Source organism: Trematomus bernacchii, unplaced genomic scaffold (genome assembly GCF_902827165.1).
Source record: "Trematomus bernacchii unplaced genomic scaffold, fTreBer1.1, whole genome shotgun sequence".
Classification (NCBI taxonomy): Eukaryota; Metazoa; Chordata; class Actinopteri; order Perciformes; family Nototheniidae; genus Trematomus; species Trematomus bernacchii.
Window position 1 is genome coordinate 4,304,706 of NW_022987609.1, and position 27,336 is coordinate 4,332,041.

General features: G+C 37.6%; 1 protein-coding gene across 3 annotated transcripts; it reads left to right on the forward strand.

Moving 5' to 3' along the window:
* The first annotated feature begins 1,793 nt into the window (after positions 1-1,793).
* acss2 (acyl-CoA synthetase short chain family member 2) lies at positions 1,794-27,336 on the forward strand. Of its 3 annotated transcripts, none has more exons than XM_034131918.1 (19): positions 1,794-2,541; positions 5,336-5,531; positions 13,995-14,086; positions 14,631-14,734; positions 15,292-15,364; positions 17,006-17,081; positions 17,294-17,405; positions 18,816-18,860; positions 20,143-20,280; positions 20,685-20,855; positions 21,283-21,416; positions 21,512-21,644; positions 22,000-22,056; positions 22,437-22,517; positions 22,616-22,724; positions 22,834-22,902; positions 22,998-23,174; positions 23,535-23,609; positions 24,457-27,336. In XM_034131918.1, the coding sequence occupies exons 1-19, from the start codon at positions 2,415-2,417 to the stop codon at positions 24,582-24,584; spliced, it is 2,097 nt and encodes a 698-aa protein (XP_033987809.1). In that variant the 5' UTR covers positions 1,794-2,414; the 3' UTR covers positions 24,585-27,336. The 3 variants fall into 3 exon arrangements, with proteins under 3 accessions (XP_033987809.1, XP_033987808.1, XP_033987810.1); XM_034131917.1 differs by having other exon boundaries at positions 1,795-2,541; positions 18,813-18,860; XM_034131919.1 differs by lacking the exon at positions 18,816-18,860 and having other exon boundaries at positions 1,795-2,541.

Here is a 27,336-nt window from a genome sequence, read left to right on the forward strand (position 1 = left end):
TGTTATACTCTTGAAAACAAAACAAAAGTTTGGTACAGACAATAAAAAAACAGTATTCCACGTCAACACGGTTCCGCTAATTTTTTTTACAAGTCTGCTTTGTACATATTTTCAAACACATGAGGTTCCCAACTCCCAGTAGATATAAAGTTTATGTTTTCTATATTCAAAGAACATTTCAGATAATCTGCCTTAGTAAAATAACTAATACAGTTGGGAATCCTCCACTAGAAGTAAACGCTTTACAATCAAAACCTTACTTAAGTCAAAGTAAAAAAGTATTACTAGCAATTTTCCTAGTAAGTTTTGCTTTAACTTTACAAATTATGTTTTTGATTTATATTAACTGCTGCATTAATGTGTGAGTTGCATTTACTGCTGTAGGTTAGGGCTGCACGATATAAGAAAAATATCGTATTTGAATAAAAGTAACTGTATATTTTGAGAGTTGCGATAAATTAAACCCGTATAAAAGTGTACTCAGTTCTGCTTTTTTCTGCTGCTTTCCAAAGTAATGGACAATTATACTTTGGACCTGATAATCAAGGTAAATTAAATATGAGTATCAAGAACTTTATTACAAATGATCCTGATAAGAATATAAATATTTGTACAACATTTAATGGAAATGAATCCCGTAGTTGTCAAAACATTTCACCCAAAAAAGTGTCAAACAAAAGTTGTTATTTTCTGCTGCACTTTTGAAATAGTCCTTGTCCATTGTACATATGAAACATGCAGCAAATCAGAGAAACTTGAAGAAAACCACGTTGAACACAGAAAACAAAGCAGTCTTTGTGAATCATGCATGATCCTTCAGTCCGGGCCTGAGGTTGACCTTTGACCTTCAGCGCTCCAGAGCTTTGACATCAGAGATGGCCGGAGGGACTTCCAGAGTGTGGAAAAGATGAAGTAAAAGAACAAAAAACAATTTAATGATGACACTCAGTGGTAAAATACTACACATTTTGAGTTGCTGGTATTTAAAGTGAGTATTCTTAATCTTCTCATGTCCCTCTCAACTTCTTCACTGAGATATTTCCTTTGAACTTTAACTAATCCATCAGACAGCTTGAGTTACTTAAAACAATTGATTTGTATTGTATGCATGCAAACCATTTACAAATGTACAAGAAAAACTGAAACTGAGAATGAGTAATCTCCTGGATTAATTGGACGATGTTTGTCCATTATGCCTACATTTTCCTTCCAAAGTTGAACAATATCGCCACCTGCTGTTTGTAGGGGCAAACTTCACTTCCTTACACTACTGTACAAAGACTACTGTCAAAACGACCATCCTACACGCTCCTTATCACAGCGTTAGATCGATCGATAGTTATATATAACATGTATATATATCGATGTTTGCGGATACGAAGATCAATTCTATGCAGAAGTGGAAGAAGTTTTCTACTCAGATATTTAATAAAGTGTAAGTGTTTAGTTATACATCAGCTAAAAATGCTTTGTTACAAGTAGAAGTGTTGCATTCAAAGTCTTACTAAGTTAAACTTTATATTATAATATAACCCTTTCTAACGGTTAATTATGCTTGTCATGTCTTGGAGATAAAATGGCCTGTTAAAGGAAGTATGATTAAAAAAACAAACAATTATTTTCTTCTTTTTTTTTTTCACCATTAAGTATTTACGACAACCTTGACCACTTGAACGCAACGAGGGGTCGCATTTACCATTGTTAAAAGTGTGAATGCGGAGCTTTTGTGGAGTACGCGAAGGCACCGTGCGCTCTGATTGGCTGGCGGTCTGAGCCAAACAGAGTTCATCGTTGTCAAAAGAAAAGAAGAAGAAGGAAAGGAGACGAAGAAGAAGAAGTGTCACCGCTGGGACAAAAACAGTTCAATTCAGCCTCCAGGGCATTATTAGAAAACCCTCTGCTGACTGAGTGAAGATTTTAATTTGATAATTAAAAACACGTAGAGTCTGAAAAGCTAATACAGAAGGGCCTCGTCTCAGCGCGTGTCCACCTTCTACTGGTGTGAGATAGCTTAGCCTGTTAGCTTCACTGGACACCCACTCAGCCGTGTCCTTGTTTGCGGTACTTCACACGAGAAATCCACCGGAGCTGCACGAAAACTAATTCGGACTTTGCTTCACAACTGCAGCTGCACGTGTTGGGTCCAAACGCGGCTTTTGCACGTAAAGTATTACGGAAATCAACAAGGAAACATCCTGCAAAACAAGGAAGTCTGAATGAACTTTGCTGCAGCTGCATTGCTTAATTGTGCTGCTCGCTCCTGCAGCTCCTGTTCTCCCGTCCTGCATTGCTGATATTGATTATCTGTGACAGCGTCTGTGCGTGCAGTCGATATATCGATTGATATTCAAACGAAGCTGGGCTGCAAGCGTGCTAGAGCCAACGTGGAAAAGTATTAAACAAGCGTTTCAGAGATGATTCCCGAAAAAGTACCAAAGGAAGACGTCTTCCACGGGTCTGAGGAGCTGAAGAAGGAAGCTCACATCCCCAGCTTTGAGAAATACAAGGAGCTTTACTTAAAGTCCATAGAGAATCCTGATGGTAAGTCAATTCTGTCACAATGTCATTAAGTTGTTAAAGTGGTAAAAGTACATTTACTGTACTTAGAATTTCGAGATATTTTTACTTTACTGGATTATCCTATATTTTCTGCTCCGATTGACTGGAGCCACGATAAGTACTTCTTTTTTTATTTATTGGCCCTGAAATAATTATAATTTAACTATATTATTGTCATTTAAAGAACATTTTATGCCACTGATTTGATGATAGTATAATAACAAACTACATATTTTAAAAGAGATATTACGTTGTAATTCTTAAGAATAATCAGGCTTTGGAATAAGATTTTTTAAAACAGTATTGTCACATTATTGTTAACAAACTAAGTAACTAAGACTTAATTGTTATCCAGGATATCTATAATCAATAATATAATACAGAGTGTTCTGAAATGAGCCGTTTTGCATAACTATATAAGTCTTATGTATTTGATTTAAAAAGCGATGGTGCAAATATAATAGGTCTATGTCAGAGGTGCTAAAGTATACAGAGCAGAAACCCTCCACAGTGTTGTTTCAGCTGAGGCAAAGGCATTTGAGTTATTCAGACTTTACTCAGACTGTGACTTAAAGCTGCATTTCAGAATATTATTATTTTAGGGCTTGTGCCAAGCCCTCAACCCTAATTTAACTAGAGGGCACATCAGATTAGAAGATATCTCTATTCCGGCCACTTTTGTCTATGCTATGACATGTTATGGAAAAAACAACAATTCAGGAGTAAAATCAACATAATAATAATTAAAGGTAACCTATCATGCTATTTTTAGGCAATAGCATAGGTCTCAGACATATTTCTTATATATTTGTATATATATCTATGAAGTGTTTTGCTCAAAATACCAAACAGATCACCCATTCTAGCCATGCCTCATATCCCTCTATTTCACTTCCTGTTTCACAAGTGCTGATTCGGGGTATAAACCTTTAAAAAATAAATAAATTGATAAATAAAAAAGGAGGAGGCTGAGCTCATGCGGGACCCGGCAGCTACTGTCTAAACTAAATACTGCCGTGATGAAACGCCATATCATGGATTATCAAGGATTATTTCTGAAACAGTATGGAGCTCAAAGGTTTTCTCTTTTGCCGGTTATACCACAAGGTGAGTTCCTTTTTATATCCAGCTTCTTCACACACATGCTCTCCAGTACAGGTTAGTGTAGAGTGTTAGCGATGCTAATGTAAACACCGATCATATTACGTCCAAAACAGTCGGGCATTGTTTCTGATAGCAACTTTCTGATAGTGCCGTGGGTGTAAAGCCAGCCTACATTTCCGATATTACGTCGTATCGGACGCAAATCTGGATCAGCTCCGTTGTACCCCCGTTTTTAGAGATTTGGGTACGGAGGAAAAGAGAGAGGGTTTTATTTTCTGACGCTGCGTGAGTTCCCTGACACACACATATTTATGTATAAAAGACATCAAAAAGTGCATTTTGCATGATAGGTCCCCTTTTAAATCAAAATAACTTAAATGTTAAGCCCTGAAAACCTGTAAGTATGGCTTGTTAAAAATATTTGATTAATTGTTTCCTGCAGACAACGTGTACGGCTGGATTATGTCAGGGTTTTCTGGTAATAAGGAAGCGGTGTGTCCTTTGGGCGGGACGTGTCTCTGCTGAATTTACCAGACCAGATTCCATATCAGTGCAGTTATTGTTAATCAAACACTAGCTAATTTAATTTCCTTGTGAAGTGGAGTCTCTGTGTAAAGTATGTAAGAGACATGAAACAAGTTTTTCCTGCAGGTGGAATCTGATCCTTGGCTTTGGGCTCAGGAGTTTATAAACAACAGTTATTACATTCTCCATAGCTGTGCCATGATGAAATAACGATGCTGGGTTATTATGCCTTATGGTTATGTATGTTAATGATACACAGAGAAGGCTAGCCCATAAACATTTCGCAAAAGGAACTTCAACAAGTGGGACAAGTTACAGGGAGATGATTATTAACCACCTTGTGTTGCAAACACATATGTTGGCAGGTTTTGTTTTTGTTCAATGCTAAAATAAATATTGTATTTAGCTCTTCATGAGCTCTGCTGGTTATTCAGTGAAACACTCAGTCTTTCAAAAGCTTTTATCTGGTTGCATTTTCCCCGAAGGGAAGGTTTGCTGCCTTTCTGTTTTAAATGATGACCTTTGAAGCACCTTGGTAGCTCAACTGGTTAAACAAGCAGCAGTAATGTAGCAAGGCTCAGTCCTTTCCACAGTGGCCTGGATTCAAAGCATACACCTTTTTAAACATTTTTTTTTTTTAAAAGAAGCAACAAATACAATCTTTTAAATTTGCTTGCTCAAAACAAGACATTTCAGAACTTTAGGAAATTGACTTTCCACTAATTTCTTGCACTTCATAGACACACTGCTTAACTTATAAACTGAGAAACAATCTGTATTATAATGAAAATCATTTTGAGGTGTAGTTTTTAAATTGAACACATAATCAATTAATTTCACCTTGTTCTGGTGATTTTTGGTGGACCTCTGTTGTTGTTTTTGCACATTTTAAAGTTAATTCTAAAAGTGGTTGTCACAATCCGAATCCTCTGTCAACCAAATGCATCTTGCAACATGTGTGGCCTGACTGCAAGAGCCACACAGGCCAACGACATACAAGCTGTAATTTGCAACATAACTGTCTTTCCTGTTCAATCTGAAGCATTGCATTAATTAAGACAATACGTGAGACCTGTAACTTACAAATGTATCTGAGATGAAGACGTATATTTATTATTTTGTGTCCGTCTCTCATCCCGTCCTGCAGAGTTTTGGGGCGACATTGCTAAAGATTTCTTCTGGAAGACCAAACACTCGGGTCCGTTCCTCGAATACAACTTCGATGTGACTAAAGGAGAAATATTCATCAAGTTCATGGAAGGAGCTTCAACCAACATCTGCTACAATCTGCTCGACCGCAACGTCCACGAGAGGAAGCTCGGAGATAAAGTGGCCTTTTACTGGTGAGTGTGTGTGTGTGTGTGTTCACATCACAACAAGTGCACCTGTCAGCATGACATTTAAAAATATGTTTTTTTGGGTTGATAAAAGTTGTTTGTTATTATGATAATCAAGTATTCGTTGGAGCTAAAAGGGCAATTTATGTCTATTTTAATTAAGTAAAAGAAAAGACTACTTCCCTGTACACACATTTGCATCATCACTCTTATCATTTGACATGCCTGCTCCTATTCTTTCCCTTAACCTCTCCATCTCTTCCTCTTGGCTGACCCTCTTTACTGAAACACTGCACTTGTTCCTGTTTGTCCTGAAAGGCTTCTCTTCTCGCTCGGCAGCATCACTTATTTTCTTTCACTCTCTCTTCTCCCTCTTTGTGCCTCTTGCCTCCGGGCTCTGATGTGTCCTCATGTAAATGCTGAGGCCACAGGGAGGAATGCAGTCAGGCCGCACAAGGCTTTTTAAAGCGGTGCCATCCAGGGAGAGGATGGGGAAAGTGGGAACGTGTGATTAAATGTAGCGGAGATACCAGAACAGTGAGCCCCCGCTGACTTTAACGTGCAGGAACATCTCTGAAAGCAGTGCTGCAACTTATCATTATTTTCATTAATATTAGATCATTTTCTCTATAAGATGTCTTGTAGTGTAACATCTTGAATCCCTGAGCAAAAGTGACATTTTTTTACACAAAAAAAACAACAGCTAAACCAGTAAATGTAGACTTTTATTGATTAAATTCAACTTATGCCAACCTTTTTGCCGATTCACTAATCATACTATCTGCTAAATGTTTCCTCTGTAACAAACAGTTATTCTTATTCAGATTTGTCTGCAGATTATTTTAGCCATTAATCGATTCATTTGTGCAAACCAGAATATTTAATTTATTAACACATTTGACAAGAAAAAGCAGAACACCTGCATTCATGTTAGCATTTTGCTTGAAAAATACAACAATTAACAGATTGTCAATATTGTTTTTGGATTTAATCTGCTACTTCTTAAGCGTATAAAAGCCTCTTAGATCAGCTAAAAAATGCATCTTTTCAAATCTGAAAACAAGGATTATTTTTGGGAGAAAGTGCTGAAAAGCTGATTCTTTTAGAGATGTTTGGTTCTCACAGGACAAAGCTACAAACATATGATCATCTTTTAGATTAAACTACCCAACAGTATATTGAGGAGTTCAAATTAGAACTTAAAACATCTACAGGAGTAAGATCCGTAAAGGGACTTCTTACATTTCGGTCAAAAAATGCAAAATGTGTTTTAGCACATGACGTTCAGTGTTCAATTTATGGCTTTGAATAAAAATGAGTTGTTCTTTATTTAGTTTTATCACTATGAATGAAATGATGAACTAAGCCACTTTAACTCAAACTAAATGCTGATACTGTTTTCACCCTGACCTCGAGAAGTCACTTGTTCCATTAAGGAAATAGAAAAGAAAGCATGCGAGTAGTTTTTACATTTTCTTGTGTGTATTATCATTTGATACGCTGGTCTTTTTTAGTTTTAAGTGATGTCGTCATACTAAAGAAACAGTTTGTCCTCCTCAGTCCCTGACATTCAAAGCCACAGTGTTGACGATGTGTATCACTATTGTTTATTTATAGGCGCGTGTGTGTGTTTATTAATGTGTGTACGTGCTATTATCGCTCTTAACATTTGCAGTAAAGATAGCCGGGCAAACTTGTCTGATGACCTTCAGTGAAGTGTTTACCAGCATGCAAAACATGTTTCTCCTGCATGTTCAACTCATTTATTTATAAAGTGTTTTAAAAAAGTAGTTTGCTTGTTTTGTCTTACCAACAGTATAAAACGTATACAAGTTTTTAGCTGTTTTTAGCTGTTTTTAGCATAACTAATTGATCTGCCACACTTGTATAACAATGTATATCATCTAATGTCAGATATCTCGGCAGTTGCATTTCAGCCTATACGTTATATGAGCTGCGAAAACAAACAAAGGTGTGAGTTAATGAAGAAACAGTACATAGTTTTCTCTCCAAAGAGCACTGACAACATGATTTAACTCTGTCCTGTTAAGGGATTATACAAGGATTCTTATCAGGATTGTATGTTTATATGTAAAAAAACAACCAGTATTATATTTAATTTAGTTATCTCTTACATATCTGTCAGTATCTAAACTATATAACCGCTGTCTTTATTGTGTCCTGGTTGTACACACACACACACACACACACTCTGCAGCTCAGATATCGTATTGTAAATGATTATCAATGTCAGTGCTCTAAAACAGTATCAGTCATTCTGTGAACTCCCATTAGCGCTCGGTGCCAAGCGGGTCACAGAGATCTTTCAGCTCTGCCAGCTCCCTGCCCACCACCAACACACCCACACACACATATACACACTATACTGGAAGAACCTAAAGAAACAGTGTGTGCACTATTGAGAAACTCCACTGAGGCAGCAGTGTGTTTCTGGATCAGTTTACCACTGAAGCTGTAGAGTGAGCTGTCACTCACTGCTGCTAAAAGAGGCGTTTTGCAACAGTTTCATATGCTGGATGCTAGGGGAGGGCGGGGCTTATGTGTGCGTGTGTGTGTGTGTGTTCCTGTAATGCTGGTCTTATCAGCCTCAACCGGTTAAGCAATAAAAAGAGAGAACGAGCATGAAACAGTCATTTTGGATTTAACGCAACACATCTGAAAGTGATTTTACTCTGCGTTTCACTGCTCATTAAAGTTATGTGAGTCTAATGTCAAACAAGTTGCACAAAAACATCTCGGTTTCCTTCTGGGGTTTAAACTGTGCAGCTTTTTATATGTTTTCTTACGGTGGCCCGGAAGTGCAAGACACCACAGCATTTCAGAAAACACAACAGCATTTCAGAAAACACAACAGCATTTCAGAAAACACAACAGCATTTCAGAAAACACAACAGCATTTCAGAAAACACAACAGCATTTCAGAAAACACAACAGCATTTCAGAAAACACAACAGCATTTCAGAAAACACAACAGCATTTCAGAAAACACCACAGCATTTCAGAAAACGCCGCAGCATTTCAGAAAACGCCGCAGCATTTCAGAAAACACCACAGCATTTCAGAAAACACCACAGCATTTCAGAAAACACAACAGCATTTCACAAAACACAACAGCATTTCACATTGGACGGAAAGGGTATTCCTTTAGGGAGAACACTTCTTGTTTGTGATTGGACAGAGCCAGCCAGAGAAGCACTGCTGTGATTGGTTGTTTTTGCTGCCAGTCAAGAAATGACGCTTCGTGATCGGTCAGCACCCGACAGCGCAACATGTCCCAACACATCAACCGTTAGCTGTTAGCACACACTCAGAGCTCACAGCTCCTCATATCTGTTCAGAAACTGGACAAAAGTTAAACAAGTACAAACCACAGACTGTCTGTGTCATGGCGAATACAGTCGCTGCTTTATTTATGTCTGTATGACGCTGTTGTGAGTATGGACGGAGCAGCTACAGGTTAGTTTAGCCTGATCGATCTGCCCCCTCTCCAGCACGTCTTGTTTGAATGACAGGAGTAAACACTGACAGCTGCGGTGAAACTCGAGCGATTAGAGCGATGCGAAAAAAACATGAATTAATGCTTTATTAATTCATGGTTTTTAAGGGGCTTATCTCCATGTAAATACTATGGTAGACTACCCAATATTCGCATCGCTCTAATCGCTCGAGTTTCACGGCGGCTGTCAGCTGTGTTTGCTCCTGTCATTCAAACAAGACGCGCTGGAGAGGGGGCGGGGCGTATCTCCATGTAAATCCTATGGGAGATACCAACTACAACAAAATGAACATATTGACCATGATTTAATTGTAATACACGTTTCAAAGTGATGCCGAAGTAACAACATACTGATACCGGTTAGTAAAAACCATGAATTAATGCTTTGACAAGTCTGCAGACAAGACGGCAGGCGAAAAGCTTTTAAAATGCGTGTTTTCTGAATGGAATCGGATCCTTCAGGCTAAACTAACCTGTAGCTGCTCCGTCCAAACTCACAACAGCGTCATACAGACATAAATAAAGCAGCGACTGTATTCGCCATGACATAGACAGTCTGTGGTTTGTACTTGTTTAACTTTTGTCCAGTTTCTGAACAGATATGAGGAGCTGTGAGCTCTGAGTGTGTGCTAACAGCTATATGTCCCAACACATCAGCCGTTAGCTGTTAGCACACACTCAGTGGCTCCTCATATCTGTTCAGAAACTGGACAAAAGTTAAACAAGTACAAACCATAGACTGTATATGTCATGGCGAATACAGTCGCTGCTTTATTTATGTCTGTATGACGTTGTTGTGAGTGTGGACGGAGCAGCTACAGGTTAGTTTAGCTTGATGGATCCGATTCCATTCAGAAAACACGCATTTTAAAAGCTTTTCGCCTGCTGTCTTGTCTGCAGACTTGTCAAAGCATTAATTCATGGTTTTTACTAACCGGTATCAGTATGTAGTTACTTCGGCATCACTTTGAAACGTGTATTACAATTAAATCACGGTCAATATGTTCATTTTGTTGTCGAGTTTCACCGCAGCTGTCAGTGTTTACTCCTGTCATTCAAACAAGACGTGCTGGAGAGGGGGCGGATCGATCAGGCTAAACTAACCTGTAGCTGCTCCGTCCACACTCACAACAGCGTCATACAGACATAAATAAAGCAGCGACTGTATTCGCCATGACACAGACAGTCTGTGGTTTGTACTTGTTTAACTTTTGTCCAGTTTCTGAACAGATATGAGGAGCTCTGAGTGTGTGCTAACAGCTAACGGTTGATGTGTTGGGACATGTTGCGCTCGGGTGCTGACCAATCACGAAGCGTCATTTCTTGACTGGCAGCAAAAACAACCAATCACAGCAGTGCTTCTCTGGCTGGCTCTGTCCAATCACAAACAAGAAGTGTTCTCCCTAAAGGAATACCCTTTCCGTCCAATGTGAAATGCTGTTGTGTTTTCTGAAATGCTGTGGTGTTTTGTGAAATGCTGTTGTGTTTTGTGAAATGCTGCGGCGTTTTGTGAAATGGTGTAGCGTTTTGTGAAATGCTGTTGTGTTTTCTGAAATGCTGTTGTGTTTTCTGAAATGGTGTAGCGTTTTGTGAAATGCTGCTGCGTTTTCTGAAATGCTGTGGTGTTTTCTGAAATGCTGTTGTGTTTTCTGAAATGCTGTTGTGTTTTCTGAAATGCTGTGGTGTTTTCTGAAATGTTGTTGTGTTTTCTGAAATGCTGTTGTGTTTTCTGAAATGCTGTGGTGTTTTCTGAAATGGTGTAGCGTTTTCTGAAATGCTGTTGTGTTTTCTGAAATGCTGTGGTGTTTTCTGAAATGCTGTTGTGTTTTCTGAAATGCTGTGGTGTTTTCTGAAATGCTGTGGTGTTTTCTGAAATGCTGTTGTGTTTTCTGAAATGCTGTGGTGTTTTCTGAAATGGTGTAGCGTTTTCTGAAATGCTGTTGTGTTTTCTGAAATGCTGTGGTGTTTTCTGAAATGGTGTAGCGTTTTCTGAAATGCTGTTGTGTTTTCTGAAATGCTGTGGTGTCTTGCACTTCCGGGCCACCGTATTTTCTACTTTATGGTCCATGTCTACACATGTTGGTAGACTGAGAACACATTTAAACTTCAGGGAAGGAACCTTTTGTGACGTGTTTAAGCTTGTATTCAATGCTCATAAACATGCGTGTTCATGCTTAAATATTTTATACTGTTGCTCAAGTTTTGCAACAGTTTTGTCCCCCCATGGTGGATTTAAAGTCCTCCGAAGATTGCACTCTTTTTACCTCCCTCTAAACACTCTTTCATAATGCTCTCTCTACTATTTCTCGGCCATGTCTTTTTTTATTTACTTTACGCCTCATCTCTTTCTTGTTGACGGACGTTTTTCCCTCAGGTGTTTTTTACTTTTACTCCTTGAGCTGTGTCCGAGTTCCACGGTACATTACTATCTCATATGAAAAGTATTCATAGGGAAAATGTGTAAAATAATATGCGTGTGTTTTATAAATGTGCACTTGTTGTCCCCCTCTTACACATTATATTGCAAAAGGGGAATAGAGGAAAAACTCAGAGAGCTTTTAAAGCAAAAAACAGACAAACTTGAAGGAGTACATTTGTGGCATTTAGTTTGCATTGGGATAAAGAAGTTGCAGGTTGATTGACGTCAGTCAGAAAATGTTATTGCATCATTTCCTGTTAACACAAAATGGTAAAGTACATGGATTTCTTGCCTCAAACCTGGCTACAATGACATTTGTTAAACGACATACTGTACACAAAGGCCAACGTCGCCTCGCACATTGTGATTTCCAGACATATTTTCAAACTATTATTTGGTTGACAAATTAATTGTAAAACATATTTTCTGCAGTGATGCTGCAACTGACAATTATTCTCTCAATTAACTGAGTAATTGTTTGATCTGAAATGTAAAAGAAATAGAGAAAATCCTATTTTCCTGAAGCCTAAACGTTTCCTAACCAGCTTAAATCACTATTACATTCATTATTTTAGCTCTAATTGTTCAATAAATTAATAACGACAATATTCCAGAGTTGAACCCCGTCCCTATGAAACTCATTTGGTATAATTAAAAGCTTTTATTCGAAAAGTTCTGTATTGTTGGTTTTGCATAAATGATCTATCCAAGAATGTAAAGGGTTAACAGTATGACAATGAGAGGCTTAAGTAGAGATTCATTTAATTATCGTGATACAACTGATACATTAATATAATTATATAAATGTAATAATAGTCCCCAAAAAAAAAAGATCTAAAAAACGGAACTTTTATCACAGCCAGATTTTGATCGGCAGAACTTCAGCCCAGTTGTGAAAGATTTCAACTTTCCCCTTTTTCACAACACAGTTACACCCTGGGCGTTGAAGGAAAATGCATCCTTGCAAAAGTAACATTCAAGTTCACGTAGCTCATATTTCACACAGGCTCGTTTTGTTGGACTAAGGCTTTTAGATGAATAGCATTGTCTCGAGAGCACAGAGAGATGAATGAGTTGTGACAGCGCTGCCTCTCCAGATTATTAAATTACATCCGTGTCCGTGAATCTCGTCTCTCAGAGTCTACAGAGACGAGACACAGTTAGTGATGAAGAGGAGAGCTGGGACCCAACTTTGCACTATTATTACATTTATATAATTATATTAATGTATCAGTTGTATCACGATAATTAAATTCATCTCTACTTAAGCCTCTCATTGTCATACTGTTAACCCTTTACATTCTTGGATAGATCATTTATGCAAAACCAACAATACAGAACTTTTCGAATAAAAGCTTTTAATTATACCAAATGAGTTTCATAGGGACGGGGTTCAACTCTGGAATATTGTCGTTATTAATTTATTGAACAATTGGAGCTAAAATAATGAATGTAATAGTGATTTAAGCTGGTTAGGAAACGTTTAGGCTTCAGGAAAATAGGATTTTCTCTATTTCTTTTACATTTCAGATCAAACAATTACTCAGTTAATTGAGAGAATAATTGTCAGTTGCAGCATCACTGCAGAAAATATGTTTTACAATTCATTTGTCAACCAAATAATAGTTTGAAAATATGTCTGGAAATCACAATGTGCGGGGCGACGTTGGCCTTTGTGTACAGTATGTCGTTTAACAAATGTCATTGTAGCCAGGTTTGAGGCAAGAAATCCATGTACTTTACCATTTTGTGTTAACAGGAAATTATGCAATAACATTTTCTGACTGACGTCAATCAACCTGCAACTTCTTTATCCCAATATATATAGATAATATATATATATATATATATATATAGAGATATATAATATATATATATATATATATATATCTATATATATATATAATATATTATATATATATATATATATCTATATTAGTATAATAGATATATATATATATATTATCTATATCTAGCTATATCATATATCGTTAATATATATATATATATATATAAATATATGAAAAAAAACCACCTTGAATTTCAGGGGGGGGGCGTGGGGCTCCGTTGGCGGGGCGCAGCGCCCTCCAAGACAATGGTAGGGGTAACACTGGTTATGACGTAAGAATGATTAAGCATAACATGTAAATTATAATAATTGGGATGTATCAGAAACCCTTGTAAGAAATGAATAAGCAAAAGTGGCTTGAACTGAGTATAAATTGAGTATAAGAATGCAATGATTTATAATGATTGTTTCAATTGGCATCATTTTAGCAAAAGGAGTTTGAATTGAATATAGATTCATTATAATTATGTGATTAACGAGTGGGATTATGTTGGTTGTAGAAACCAGTGTCAGAAATGATTAGGCAATAGTGTTTTTAATTGAGTATTGATTGATTATATGAATGAAGAAGGAGCTGTAAACCCATGCACCCTCCATGTAGCAGTCAGTTTACTAACAGATTAGTTTTTGTTAAAATAAGATGTTCTCTCTCACATTTCTCTTTATGTTTTGATGTGTTTTCAGGGAGGGCAACGAGCCGGGGGATGAGCTGACGGTGACGTACAGAGAGCTGCTGCAGAGGGTCTGCCAGTTCGCCAACGTCCTGAAGTCTCAGGGTACGTCAACCTGTTAAATCTACCGGATTTATAAATACAACTGTGTAATTAAATAGGGCTGTGAAGACTTGGCTGATCCTCTAGTAAACGGGATTAAATGTGATTTCTCCTTTTTATTCAGCATTTAATGATCATAATCTTTATTTATTTAGCACTTTTCAAAAAAGAAGTTTACAAAGTGCTTCACAGACATAGAAACAAGAAACAAAGCGCAATTTAAGAAACATATATATACAAATATTAAGATCAAAAGAGGGATTGCTCTTTTTATTTAATAAGAATGCTCAATGCAACTCTATATAGCTTTTGATTAAGTTTAAAAAGCCCTTTACAGAAACAGCACAATTAGACAAAGTACAATGAGGAACATTTTTGGGAATACATCAATAGAGAAGAAAACAAAACCTCAAATAAAATATGTTTCAAAGAGGACACTTAAGAAGCCTGTCTGATGCTAAAAAGAAGGTTACTCCACAGTTGTTGGCCCCTTAAGGCAAACGTCTGTTTTATTTGACCTGATCGCACTGCGTCTTGGTGTCTGTAGGAGTGAAGAAGGGCGACCGTGTCTCCATCTACATGCCCATGGTGGTGGAGCTGGTGGTGGCCATGTTGGCCTGCGTCCGCATCGGAGCTGTTCACTCCATCGTGGTGAGTTAGAGAAGCAAGATTGCAGAATATTCCGACACTACATGAATGCAGCACAAATGACCTATCTCACATTTAATGAAAGTCAAAGATAATGCTTGCATCCGCTCCATGATTTGGATCCACTTCACACTAAATTAAATGACTGAAACACCCTTTACATTTTCACAAGGTTTTAAAAGACAGTTATTTTATACATATCCCAGAGAGCTCACTTGCTTATTTCCAGAGAAGGAAAGACTTTGTTGTCTTCTTGAGCGGTCAAGTCTCAGTAGAGAAACCACATGGATGCTACAAAGAATATTTGTAGCATCAGAGCGTTTAAACATCCCATTGGTAGCTGATAGTTTACACAAATACTAATGCTTGTATCCGCCTCATGAGTGGGATCCACTTCACACAAAATGAAATGCCTTCAACACCCTTTCAACAAATACAAATAGTGCATAAAAACATATTTTTCCATAGCAGAGAAAAACATGTTAACATGGTAAATTATGGTTTAAGATAAAGTTTGTATTTTTAATACTTTAATACTGTGTGTGGGGTTTTGTTTCCAGTTTGCAGGTTTCTCAGCAGAGTCTCTGTGTGAGAGGATCCTGGACTCGGAGTGTTCGCTGCTCATCACAGCAGGTGGGATTGTAAAAACACTAAAACAAATCTACACGGCAGAATATCTGAAAGGCCTTTTGGGGTACAGGGAATGATTTATAAAAAAATACACCACTGGATAGATAAGCAAATTGTTCTGGATCTATTCTGCTACCGTATCAAAAAAAGACAAATGTATCGTCATCAAATTACTACTGGATCATTGGGGTTGTAACCATTCTTATACTTTTTTCATGACATTTTTCAGTCTCTCAAACATGGAGATTTCCGTCATCTCTGTTTTTTGGTACAGCAAATATCTTCTGGTTTTGGACAAACAAAAAAAACATTATTTTGAACGCTGACAAACTCTTTCACAATTTTCTGACAATTAAAAAAGTCTATTGATTTATATACAATATAATATGCAGTGAAAATGAACTTCAGTTTCATCTGCTTCAAAATGAAATGACAGGAGAGATAACATCTGAGAAATTGAAATGGCGTTAAAATGTTTCAGGTCCCTGAACGCGCCTTAGTGAAACTGAAAGGAAATGCAGAATAAATTGAGACGAGCTGCTGCGCTGAGCCCAGTAATCAAAGTCTTATTAGCCGGATTAAAGTCTGTGTAGATAATCCTGTAAATCTGCAGTTAATGGCCTTTGGTTGGCGTTCACACATTAACACATTTCTCATTCATAGAAGTCGTGTAATCGGATCAGAGCCTTTCCTTCTGACCGGCATGTGTACTCAGAGAGTTTTATTAGCTTGTTAAGAACGTAATTAGAGCATGGATGGTAACACAGATCTCTGTTCTTCACTGGGTGTCGTTGAGTTTTACTACCCATGGTAAAAGTTTAGTAAACTATCTCAACTACCTTTGAAACTGCAGAGGGGTGAGGCCCATGCTGTAAAACATGAGAGCCCAACATTAAAAAGCATGACATTGAAATGTAACAAATGCCTGGGCACCAAATGATGTGAGCCTAAAAGAGACTTAGTATCAGATAGTGTACGTATTACATAAAAAAAAAAGCTACCTCCAGACATTGATGGAAAAAAAAGTGCATTTACTTCAGTACAATTTTTAGGAACTTGTATTTAATGTGAGAAATTAAATGTTCTCCTACTTTATACTTTTATTTCATTACAATCCAGGGGCGAGTATTGTATTTTTTTTTATTTGAGAGCTTAAGTTACTTTACATATTCAGATCAAATATAATCAATACATAAATTAGGTTGCGTAATTAAATGTTAAGAAAAGAGGTCTTTAGACTTCATTTATGTATTTATAGGCTCCACTCTACAATCAAATAATTGAATGCACATTATTCTGAAATGGGCCGTTCTTCATGGTGACTTCTTTACTTTTGGTACTTTAAGTATATTTTGATTCTTATGACTTTGCAGTTTTAATATAGATTTTGAATTCAGGACTTTTAACAAACAAAGTAGTACACTGAAGTAGAATCTATGAGTTTACTTCTTCCACTTCCAGCAGCTTATGTTTACAGTATAACCCCTGCTCATACTGTATATCCAGTCCCGCCCGAAGTTAGCTTCCGTTATCAGTTATTTCTTGCTCAATCTGGTCTGAATCCAGATGTATTTCTTTATCTTCTCTTCCTCCTCCCTCTCTTCATCACCTGTCACTCTCTCTTTGTCCAACTCATTTGCAAAGATGGTTTCTACCGAGGAGATAAGCTGATCAACCTGAAGCTCATAGCTAACGAAGCACTGCAGAAATGCAGAGACAAGTAAGATACACACACACACAGACACAGACACAGACACACACACACTATTAATATACAGTACTTTAGTATTATAAGGTTAATAATGATTGTTAATGCTGCAAATAATATATTTAAGCATACAGAGCATTCAGAGAAACATGTCTGTTATGCTCAGTGTGTATGACGTAGTGATTATCAAATCTAAGTCTCTTTGTCTGTGTGTGTGTGCACAGGGGTTTCCCTATACAGAAGTGTATAATGTTGAAGCACTTGTCTAAAGAAGCAGAAGAGACTCCTCTGGGCTCTCAGTCTCCTCCCGCCAAACGCTCCTGTCCTGATCTGCAGGTAAACCATAAACTAAAAGATAAAAACCCAAACCGGGCCGTTCCAGACCGGGCCAAAGAGTTCCTGCAGTGTTAGATCGATCCTCTACGGTCATACTGTCTTATCATATCATGCAGTCCCATCATGGTGTGTCCTTTTATGTGTTTTATATTTTTATTTTAAGTTCACATTTCCCTAAGAAAACATCATTGCTTTGCTACTCCCTTTTTTGGCAGAAAACTTAAAAAAGGGTCAATTTGACTAACTTGTAAATAATACCACACTAATTACATTTCTCAGTATTTTTTTAAGAAAAGGGGTGGGGATATTCTGTATTTTTCTTATTGTCAATAAATCCCACTCAAAGCTGAAAATAACACTCGTTTGGACACAAGTGTTTCTGCAAGTTTGCAAATTATTTTTTCATAATCCTTTTTTTTATGAGGAATAAAGAAATGTAATAAATTTCCCTGCTGATGGTGTAAGAACAAACTACATTTAAACTACACTACCACTACAATACACCTGATTGTTTGATTGAATGCTACACTTTCAAACAGCAAAAATAGATAATTGAGCTAAAAATTCTTATTATAGACACATGCATTTCCTAACATTCGGTCTACCTACGCTGTAAAACATATTATCTCTTCGATTTACACACGGCATCTATTGCACGTCTGTCCGTCCTGGGAGAGGGATCCCTCCTCTGATGCTCTCCCCGAGGTTTCTCCCATTTTTCCCCTTTAAATTGTGGGTTTTTCTCTGGATGTTTTTCCTTGTACGATGTGAGGGTCTAAGGACAGAGGGTGTCGTTTTCTCTCATACTGATATTCTGAACAAACTGTGCTGTTGTATTTGCTGTAAAATGTCTTTACTGTAGGGTATTTTTACTATTTGTACAGCACTTTGGCTCGACCAAAAATCGTATATAAATGTGCTATATAAATAAAACTTGATTTGATTTGAAAAATGATTAAACCATGCATCTGTGTTTTTAAAGAGTTACCTCTGTATTAGGAACCACTGGGCTTGGAGACAAACTAAAGAAACTACTTGATGGGATTTATTGACAAAAAGAAAGATATGGACTAAAGCCAGCTTTATCCTTTTAAACAGTCTTTCTAATTGTAATCCTTTACATCCATTATATTAACAAAGTAAGACACCTGTAAAGACTTTTACTGACTTCTCTACAACTGGTTTTGTGGTTTGGGTCTTTTTCAAAAGCTACAATCTTTTTTAAACTTAAAAAGCTCCCTAATCCTCTCTCCATATCAACTTTTGGTGACGTTATGGACCCTGGTTTTTCTTTTAATTTTGTGTTTTTTTAATTTGTTTTTAATAACCACTCTCCCTCATTAACTTCTCCTTCCTCCTGCTCCTCCTCCTCCTCCTCCTCTCCCTCCTTTCCTTTCCTCCGCCCAGCAGGAGAAACAGACAGGGAGGGTAAAGAAAACTCGTCCTGTTCCGCAGGTATTTTCATTCCCTCCTCCCTCCACTAAACCCCCATCACCCCCTTTCTTCTTTTGGCTTTTTAGAAGAATGTTTCCCCCACAAGTAGACCTGTCATATTGCTGCTGTAGAATAAAAACAATAAACGAAGAAAGACGTTTGCTTCATAAATTGTTGGCACTTTAAATCTATGCTTCTCTATGATAAATATAATATTTTTCTTTTGAATCTGATATAAATTAAGACATTATTATTGCTTATTGTTTTTACCCAGCAACAGCATTTTAAATGATGTGATTTGACGGTTCAGAGTACATTTGTGAACATTAAAATGTATCATTATTCCCCTCCCTGATTTACAAACAAATGTAATTGTGATGAAAATGTTCTTTCTGTTATCCGCTGATATTAAGACAAAACATTTTTTTTGTTGATGAAGATAACAGATTACATTTCAGTAAACTTTTATAGGAAAAAATCTGCATGAAAATCTGAATTAAGACCGAAAATTGCACTTAAAATGAAATAAAAAATAATCTCAGATGTTTTCTGGGCCGTCTGTCAGAGTTGAATTGGTAATAACACTTTTCTCTTTTTGTATCTGTTGTGAACTCACCCTTCGTGTTGCAGTTTTACACTTTCTACTTACTTTTACACAGCCCAATGACCTGCTGTCTCTGAAGATTGTTGTGATTTTCTTACTAATCTTAATCTAAACAGCTTTTTGTGTAATACTGTGTGAGTTGTGGGTTTGACTGGACAGATCAGGATCGATTCACTCGTCAACAGAGGCTAACTTGATTCTTTGTGGCAGAATGAAGGCAAATGAGATTAATCCAAAACACGTTAAAGATCAGTTTAATTTAAATTAACCAGATTAATTTCCCCTGTAGTGTTCCTGTTCTCCTCAGAGCTACCAACATGCATCTTATTTTTCCTTATCTTGATTTATCGCTTATCTTTCGTTCTGTCTTATATTTACCTTATATTTGAGATCTTATTTTATATCAGATGGAAAGTTATTCAGCTCTGATTTTCAGAAAGAAAAAAATGACTTGTTTGTTTCCTAAATGCACTTAATTGATTGCTTCACAGTAACTGAAGATTTACAGACTTCACGTTTTGCACTCCTCTCCTAACTAGTTTGTCAAACTAACTTTCTTTCCCTTTTGTTTTTATTTTAGCATATAAAAACATCTGTCATTTCAATGTCAATTACCTGATTGACATGGGTCATGAATATTGTATTCACTTGTCCTGTCTGTGCACGTTTCTGTGTGTTTCTGTGTGTGTTTGATTGCAGGTCCCGTGGAACCCCAAGGTGGACTTGTGTTGGCACGCTCTGGTACGTGGAGCTTCAGACGAGTGCGAACCAGAGTGGTGCAACTCTGAAGATCCTCTCTTCATCCTCTACACCAGCGGCTCAACCGGCAAACCCAAGGTAGAGTAGACACACGCACACGCACACACACACATACACACTGCACTCATCCATACAGATACACTGTTAAAATGTAAATGTGAAAATTGAAGCGAGCTGTCTGAAAATGTTCAAGTTATGTTATTTTTTTATTGGAAGTTAAAAACGTAGATCTTAGACACCCTTCAACAATTAAATATCATTAAATATGTTTTTAAAGAGGTTTGAAGTAAAAATAATGGGATAAAATATACATATAACATAATTTGAAGCAATACACATTTCTCATTCTCAAGCAACAAATTATAAATATCTCTATCATTTTATTCCATCACGCAACAAAAATATGCTTTTGTCTTTTTTAAATCACTGTTTTAAAATCATCCACCGCGTCAAATCCTTCCCAACGCTCCTCTCGCCTGCAGGGAGTCCTCCACACCATCAGTGGCTACATGGTCTACACCGCCACCACCTTCAAACTGGTGTTCGACCACCAGCCTGACGACGTGTACTGGTGCACGGCAGACATCGGCTGGATCACCGGACACTCCTACATCACCTACGGCCCGCTGGCCAACGGGGCCACCAGCGTCCTGGTGAGTGAGGGCCGTTACTCCACTTCCTGTTTTTACAAACTCGATTGTGTCTGCCTGCAGGTGGTGGCTGATTCTATCTGCAACTAAAGAAAGCTTCATTTAAATACATCTGTCCTATGATTTCTATTTATAGGATTTTGCATAGATGACTATAAAAGCCTTACAGGTGGAAAACGCTTTTTAGTTTTAATTACATTTTAAAATGTTTGGGTTTAGACCAGAGATAGAGCTTAAGTCACTGTCTTTTAAAATGTTTCCCTCGGGGGTCTTAACAAGTTGTACAGCATACAATACTCTTTGTCCTTAAAATACAATTATTTATAGATATACTTCTTATTTTATTAATTATATAATTTCCTCTTCTTTTTAAAATATCTTTCTGTTGTTCAAGTTCTTATATAATTACGATTTGTTATGTGTGTTTCAGTTCGAGGGCCTGCCTACTTACCCAGATGTGAGCCGTATGTGGGAGATTGTGGACAAATATCATGTTTCCAAGTTCTACACGGCTCCCACCGCCATCAGGCTGCTGATGAAGTACGGCAAAGAGCCGGTGCACAAGTGAGTCGCCTCAGACCATCATAATCTAACATGTTATTGGTCACGCAAGGGAGCCGTTCGAATGGTTTCTGTGGTAAATGACGCTCTCTCTGCAGGTATAAGCGGGAATCTCTGAAAGTCTTGGGGACGGTGGGAGAGCCGATCAATCCCGAGGCCTGGCAGTGGTACTACAACGTGGTGGGAGAGAAGAGATGTCCCATCGTGGACACTTTCTGGCAGACAGAAACTGTAAGTTATAATATTACATATCCACTAAGTGGCATCCAGTATGTCTTGCATTCATCAATGTTAAATGGGCAGGAAAGGATGGCCTTCTCTACAGTCTTGACAATTTAAAATACAATATTTATTCTGCGTTTTTCTTATTTATTTTATTGTATCTTTTGTTATCCTATTTGTATGCATGCTTGTTTGAAGTGTTTGATCACTTAGAAAGCCACTATTCAAATTAAATGTATTATTATTAATATTATTCAGTAGTAGCAGTAGTTGCAGAGTGTGACTGCCCTCTGCTGGAAACACAGGTTATTCACACCCTGTGGGATAAAACACTTTTCTAACTGGATGTTCTCTGGCCTTTCAGGGTGGACATGTGTTGACTCCTCTCCCTGCAGCCACACCCATGAAACCTGGATCTGCTGTGAGTAAATTAAATATAACACAGTTCTGCTTTAACACTGAATTAAATACATTTTGAACATGTTTAACAATGTTGCATGAATGCTATTAGAAAACAACTGAAAATAAGAGACAAAAGAAGAAGAAAGAAGTGATAGAAAAAACATTTAAGACAATGAAAAAGTGTATAGAATCAGAAATTATTTAAGAGGCATTTGATTATTTACACAATGTTATCATACGTGTATTATAACACCAAGTTTAATGACAATTGTACCAGGAGCTTATCATTAATCCTGCTGACAGACAGACTAAGCTACACATATAAACTCCTTGGTGGAGGTAATTAAACACAAATCCAATAAAAACAAACTTTTATTTGCCATCATTTCTGTCCTCCAGACATTCCCGTTCTTCGGAGTGGTTCCGGCCATCTTGAATGAGTCTGGAGAGGAGCTGGAGGGACCGAGCGAAGGGTACCTGGTGAGCATCATCATCATCATCACCACGTGTTAATGATGTTTGATGTATTCACTGGTCCTGTGTTTTGATCAGTTTCTGCTCCCTCTGCTTTCAAACAGGTGTTCAAACAGCCGTGGCCCGGTGTGATGAGGACGGTGTACGGGAACAAGCAGAGGTTTGAAACCGTGTACTTCAAGAAGTTTCCGGGATATTACGTCACAGGAGATGGTGAGAGATAAGACCTACTTTTAATATATTTTGTTCTTTATTTCCTTTTATATCTTATTTTGTTGCATTTTTTTTTATTTTAAATGATTTTATTATTCATCCGTTACAGGTTGCCGTAGAGATGAGGATGGGTACTATTGGATAACGGGGAGGATAGACGACATGCTGAATGTCTCCGGTAAGACCGCCCACTGAGCCCTCTGTGATAAATTGGGAATATCTAAAAGCCAAGATTCGTTAAACACCTCCCTTTGCTCCTCTCTTTCCCTGCAGGTCACTTATTGAGTACAGCGGAGGTGGAGTCGGCTCTGGTGGAGCACGAGGCCGTTGCCGAGGCTGCGGTGGTGGGCAGACCTCATCCTGTGAAAGGAGAAAGCCTCTACTGCTTCGTAACTCTGACTGATGGACTGACGTTCAACCGCACGCTGGAGGCCGACCTCAAAAGACAAGGTCGGTAAACACAGCCTGGTCAGGGAACGGCGCATACAAGTTTTTTTTTTTAATTGTATCCTCGTCAGGCAGAAAGATCTGAAAGGAATGTAACTATTTATTGAGAAGCAGTTCAATAGCAATGCAAACATATAAAGACAGTAAAATAAAACATAATCATTGTAGCTTTTTATGAACAGCAGAGGGCGCTATCTATGTTTTTTATTCAGAAAAGTGCTTCAATGAAGGTTTCCAAAACAATTTCTGACAAATGTATTGTATATAGTTCTGCTTGAGATATCTTTCTTTTTATGCATTTGTACTTCTCTACTCACTATTGATAGTCCAAATCTGATTTGATTTTGTCTTTTGTGTTCGCAGTGCGGGAGAAGATCGGTGCCATCGCTACACCAGACTTCATCCAGAATGCTCCAGGCCTCCCCAAGACCCGATCAGGTAAAGTTACCAAAGTTACAGAGAGCTGGTTGAGTAATTGTCAGAATAAAGTTAGCTGTTAGCTGAACTCATAGAGGAGGAAATTCAGAGCAAAACCTGACTGCTGAAACACACTAGTATATTTTGAGATGCAACTAAACCCTTGTTGCATTACTGTTTTAAAGGATGAGTTATTTCAAGTTATAAAGAAAACCCTCCTTTTCACTTCCTGCTTGCCGTAAGGGGTTTTAGATTTCTGTGGTTTTTATATTTGAGATATTTGCTCCAAAATGTCCCTCAAACACAACATATATGACTAGAACTTGGTTCGAAAATATCACAGCGTAGAAAATGACCTTATTTATTTGATTATATATTGTATATTAACATTATCCAGTTTTTTTCCTTCAAATATTCATTCATTTGCGGGATTTTAACCTTTTAAATGCCAGTTTGGTTACATAATGCCGCAGTATCAGTGACTTGTAAACATTTTTCTACATTTTATTATGTGCAAGAAAACCAAAAAGAAAATAGTATGTATTTGCTGTATATGGCAACCATGATGAAATTAAATCAATCTACAACTAAAATGTGGAAACCAGGGCTCCAGATTGAGAGCCTGATATAATATAAAGGGGATTTCATGCTGTGATGGCAGTGGGATCAAAGATGGTGGTTTTAATGAGTTTCAATGGTGACATTTTTGTCCTTACGGTTCGGGTTGTCTGAAGCAAAGTTTGAACCGAAAAAATAACTAAATGTAGTTGGTTTCAAATTAACAAAGCCAATGTCAACAAACAAAAAAGAGTATAAAGCTCTAAGTCAGCTTTACATAAACAGATACATCCTCTCTGCCTCTCTGCAGGTAAGATCATGCGACGGGTGCTTCGCAAAATCGCTTGTGACGAACGAGACCTGGGCGACATCTCCACGCTGGCCGACTCCTCGGTGGTGGACCAGCTCTTCCAGAACAGATGCTGCCCCAACGTGTGAGGACCTCCAGGATCCTCGCAGTGAGGCTCAGATAGCAGCCGCATGCTAGCGGCCTCAAACCCAACCAGGAGAAGAAGAAGAGGAGGAAAAGGAGAACCTACATGAACTTGGTCTTGTCCAACAAACAACCTTTAGCTCCTGATAAGTATGAGCGGTGTGCAGCAGAGCCTGTATTTAACCCTATTGTCCTTTTTATTGTAAATAAGCAGCAGGTAGAGACGCAGCATCTGTTACTGGTGGAGGTTTCACTATTCTGTAGAATAAGTAATCATTTTTAAAGCAGCAGACAAAGGGTACAAATTAAACCCGTCTGTATGTTTAAACGTTTTCCAGAAGTTGACCGATTTGCTGCTTTTTAAAAAAACTTAACAAGGCAGTGGTGTGTTCGAGGGCGAGAAGCCAGAGGCTGTTTGGTGAAAGACCGTCCTTCAGTCCAACGTGTGGAAGAGGTCGAGCAGGGAAACACTTACTTGTGTTTTATCCCAGTGTTACGCCAATATAACATAACAGTATGTGCTCCTTTAAGAGATAGTTCTTCTTTATTGTTTAAGGTGCGGTTGTATGAAGGACTTACCAGAAATCAGTGTAGAACCTACTGCGGATGTTAAGCCCCCAGTTTGGTGAAAGAAACATAAATAGCAGCAGCAGGTTAAGCTATGTACTGCTGTGGAAGGGGCAGCAGCCAAACATATGAATACAATATAAACATTTGGACAACTTCGAAAAAAATCTATATCAGCCTGAGTGTATGCTATATTTAGTATGTGTACAACTCTATCCTGCTGTCTATCCGTTAGTTTGTTTGTGTTATTTTGTGACTATGGTGTTTCTAAGGGTTGATTTCAGATTCACCAAAGTCACACAACATCACAAACAACCCAACTGATCAAGGCAGCATTAGACCATCAACCTTCTTGCTGTATGAGGTAAAATTACTTTTTTAGTTTGGAAGAGAGCCCAGATAATGGCTTTAAAACCCCGGCACAGCACTTTCTGACAGACGTGTTGCCTTACGCTTAAACTGGTATTGATGTATTAAGGTGGCTAGAATACGTTTAGCTGCTGCCCCTGCCGACAGCAGCCCTTAGCTTCTCTTCCTGCCGGTTCTTCTGTTTCTTTCACAAACTGGTAGTGTACCATACGCCATCTTCTGTGAGTTATCCACTCAATATTGATAAATACCTCAAACAACCCTACTTTAACACTATCTCTTTAAAGTGTTTTCACACTGAAATAAGTGCTACCTGCTCTGTAGTTAATACAACAAGTTATCTCCCCTCGCTCGCTGCCATAGAACTGTTAAGTAAACTGATGATTACGGTCAATATTTCTACTAGTTTTAATTTCTATTGTCATTTTCTAAAAACATGTAGTTTTGTGTCATATTTCTTTGGTTTTTGACATAGGATATGTTGGGTTTGTGTGTCTGCACGCTGTATTTTATTTTACTTCTTCTATTTGTTGAAGTTGCAGAGAAGTGCTTGGGCTATTTCTTTTCAGTCTGGTGGAAATTAGGAAAGTGTGTTCAGGGTCACGTAGCTCAGGACACCAAATGCTCGGCTCCTCTCAAAAAATCTGCAGGTCTAATGTTAAAAAGGGAAAAAGGTGTCTTGAATTTCCCAATAACATAACACATTTGTTTGTGTTCTTATGTTAACAAATTGTAATGTGTCTAAACTCTGTTTAATTATTAAATAAGACTTCAAATGAGGTACCAAAGTAAATCCCAAACGGCTGGAGATTATGCAAGAGTATGATTTTAATTTGGTAATATAATCACCAACCATTTTAGAATTGACAGAATATGTGATTTCCCGCAATCTGTGGATCAAGTCTGCATCATGATATGGTACCATTCAAAGTCAAATATGACACGGTAAAGTCTGTTAAATCATAGCTAATACTCAGTTAAGAATAAAACATCAGTGGTGTCTTTATTCACAGATTTGTTTATTAATTTGGCTGTTGATGACAGAACAGATTATTTAAACTCTGTATTCCAAAAAACAACAACCAACATGTTAGTTTTCTTTCATTACTTTGATAGTGGCTCTCAACTCAATGTCTCATTGATGGTTTGGATCTTTTTATGGGATTTGTTGACAATAGAAACACTTAAAATATCAGCAGACCTCCTCCATCCTTCAATATGTTTTTAGATGGAAGGGAGGAGAACATGTTATTGATATTTTAAGCAAAAGTCAACATCTTTAACTGTATTGTTCTTGTGCTGAGAGACTGAAGACAGAGCATTAACACCATAAAACTGATCCAAAATCTAATAATAATCTAAATATTGAGCTCATTTGAAAATGTAAATGTTTCCCCTCATATTTTCATCTTTGAAGAGCTTGTGATATCATTTGTAGGAGATGAACCAAAAGCAGCTCATCAGCTTTTCATTACCTTTTGAATTTGTTGACGTTTGTGTATCAATGTGCCAACCTAAGTAACAGTTGAGCTAGGTGTATAAAGCTAATAATTGTATTTAATGTTCAAGAAAAAGTGCAGCTGCTTATTTGATTTAGAAGCGTTTTTATTTTTGTTTGTATAATAATTTCAGGTGAAGGGATGAGAATTTTGCCGTTTGTATTTTTTTGTTTTTCTCTCTGTTCATCCTCATTTTTGAGTTGTTCCATCTCTCTGTATCAAAGTGTATGCAATGACAGTAAATGGACATGACTACTGCCTCTAATCCTCTGTCACTGGCTGGTCTTTTAAATAAATATTGAAGCCTAATTCCTAACGTTGA

Excerpts from the sequence above, each read along its gene's own strand:
- acss2 (XM_034131917.1), top strand. The coding sequence starts at position 2,415 with ATGATTCCCGAAAAAGTACCAAAGGAAGACGTCTTCCACGGGTCTGAG. Across the intron at positions 18,861-20,142 it reads AAACTCGTCCTGTTCCGCAG|GTCCCGTGGAACCCCAAGGT; the intron begins GTATTTTCATTC and ends GTTTGATTGCAG. Across the intron at positions 20,856-21,282 it reads ACGGGGCCACCAGCGTCCTG|TTCGAGGGCCTGCCTACTTA; the intron begins GTGAGTGAGGGC and ends TGTGTGTTTCAG.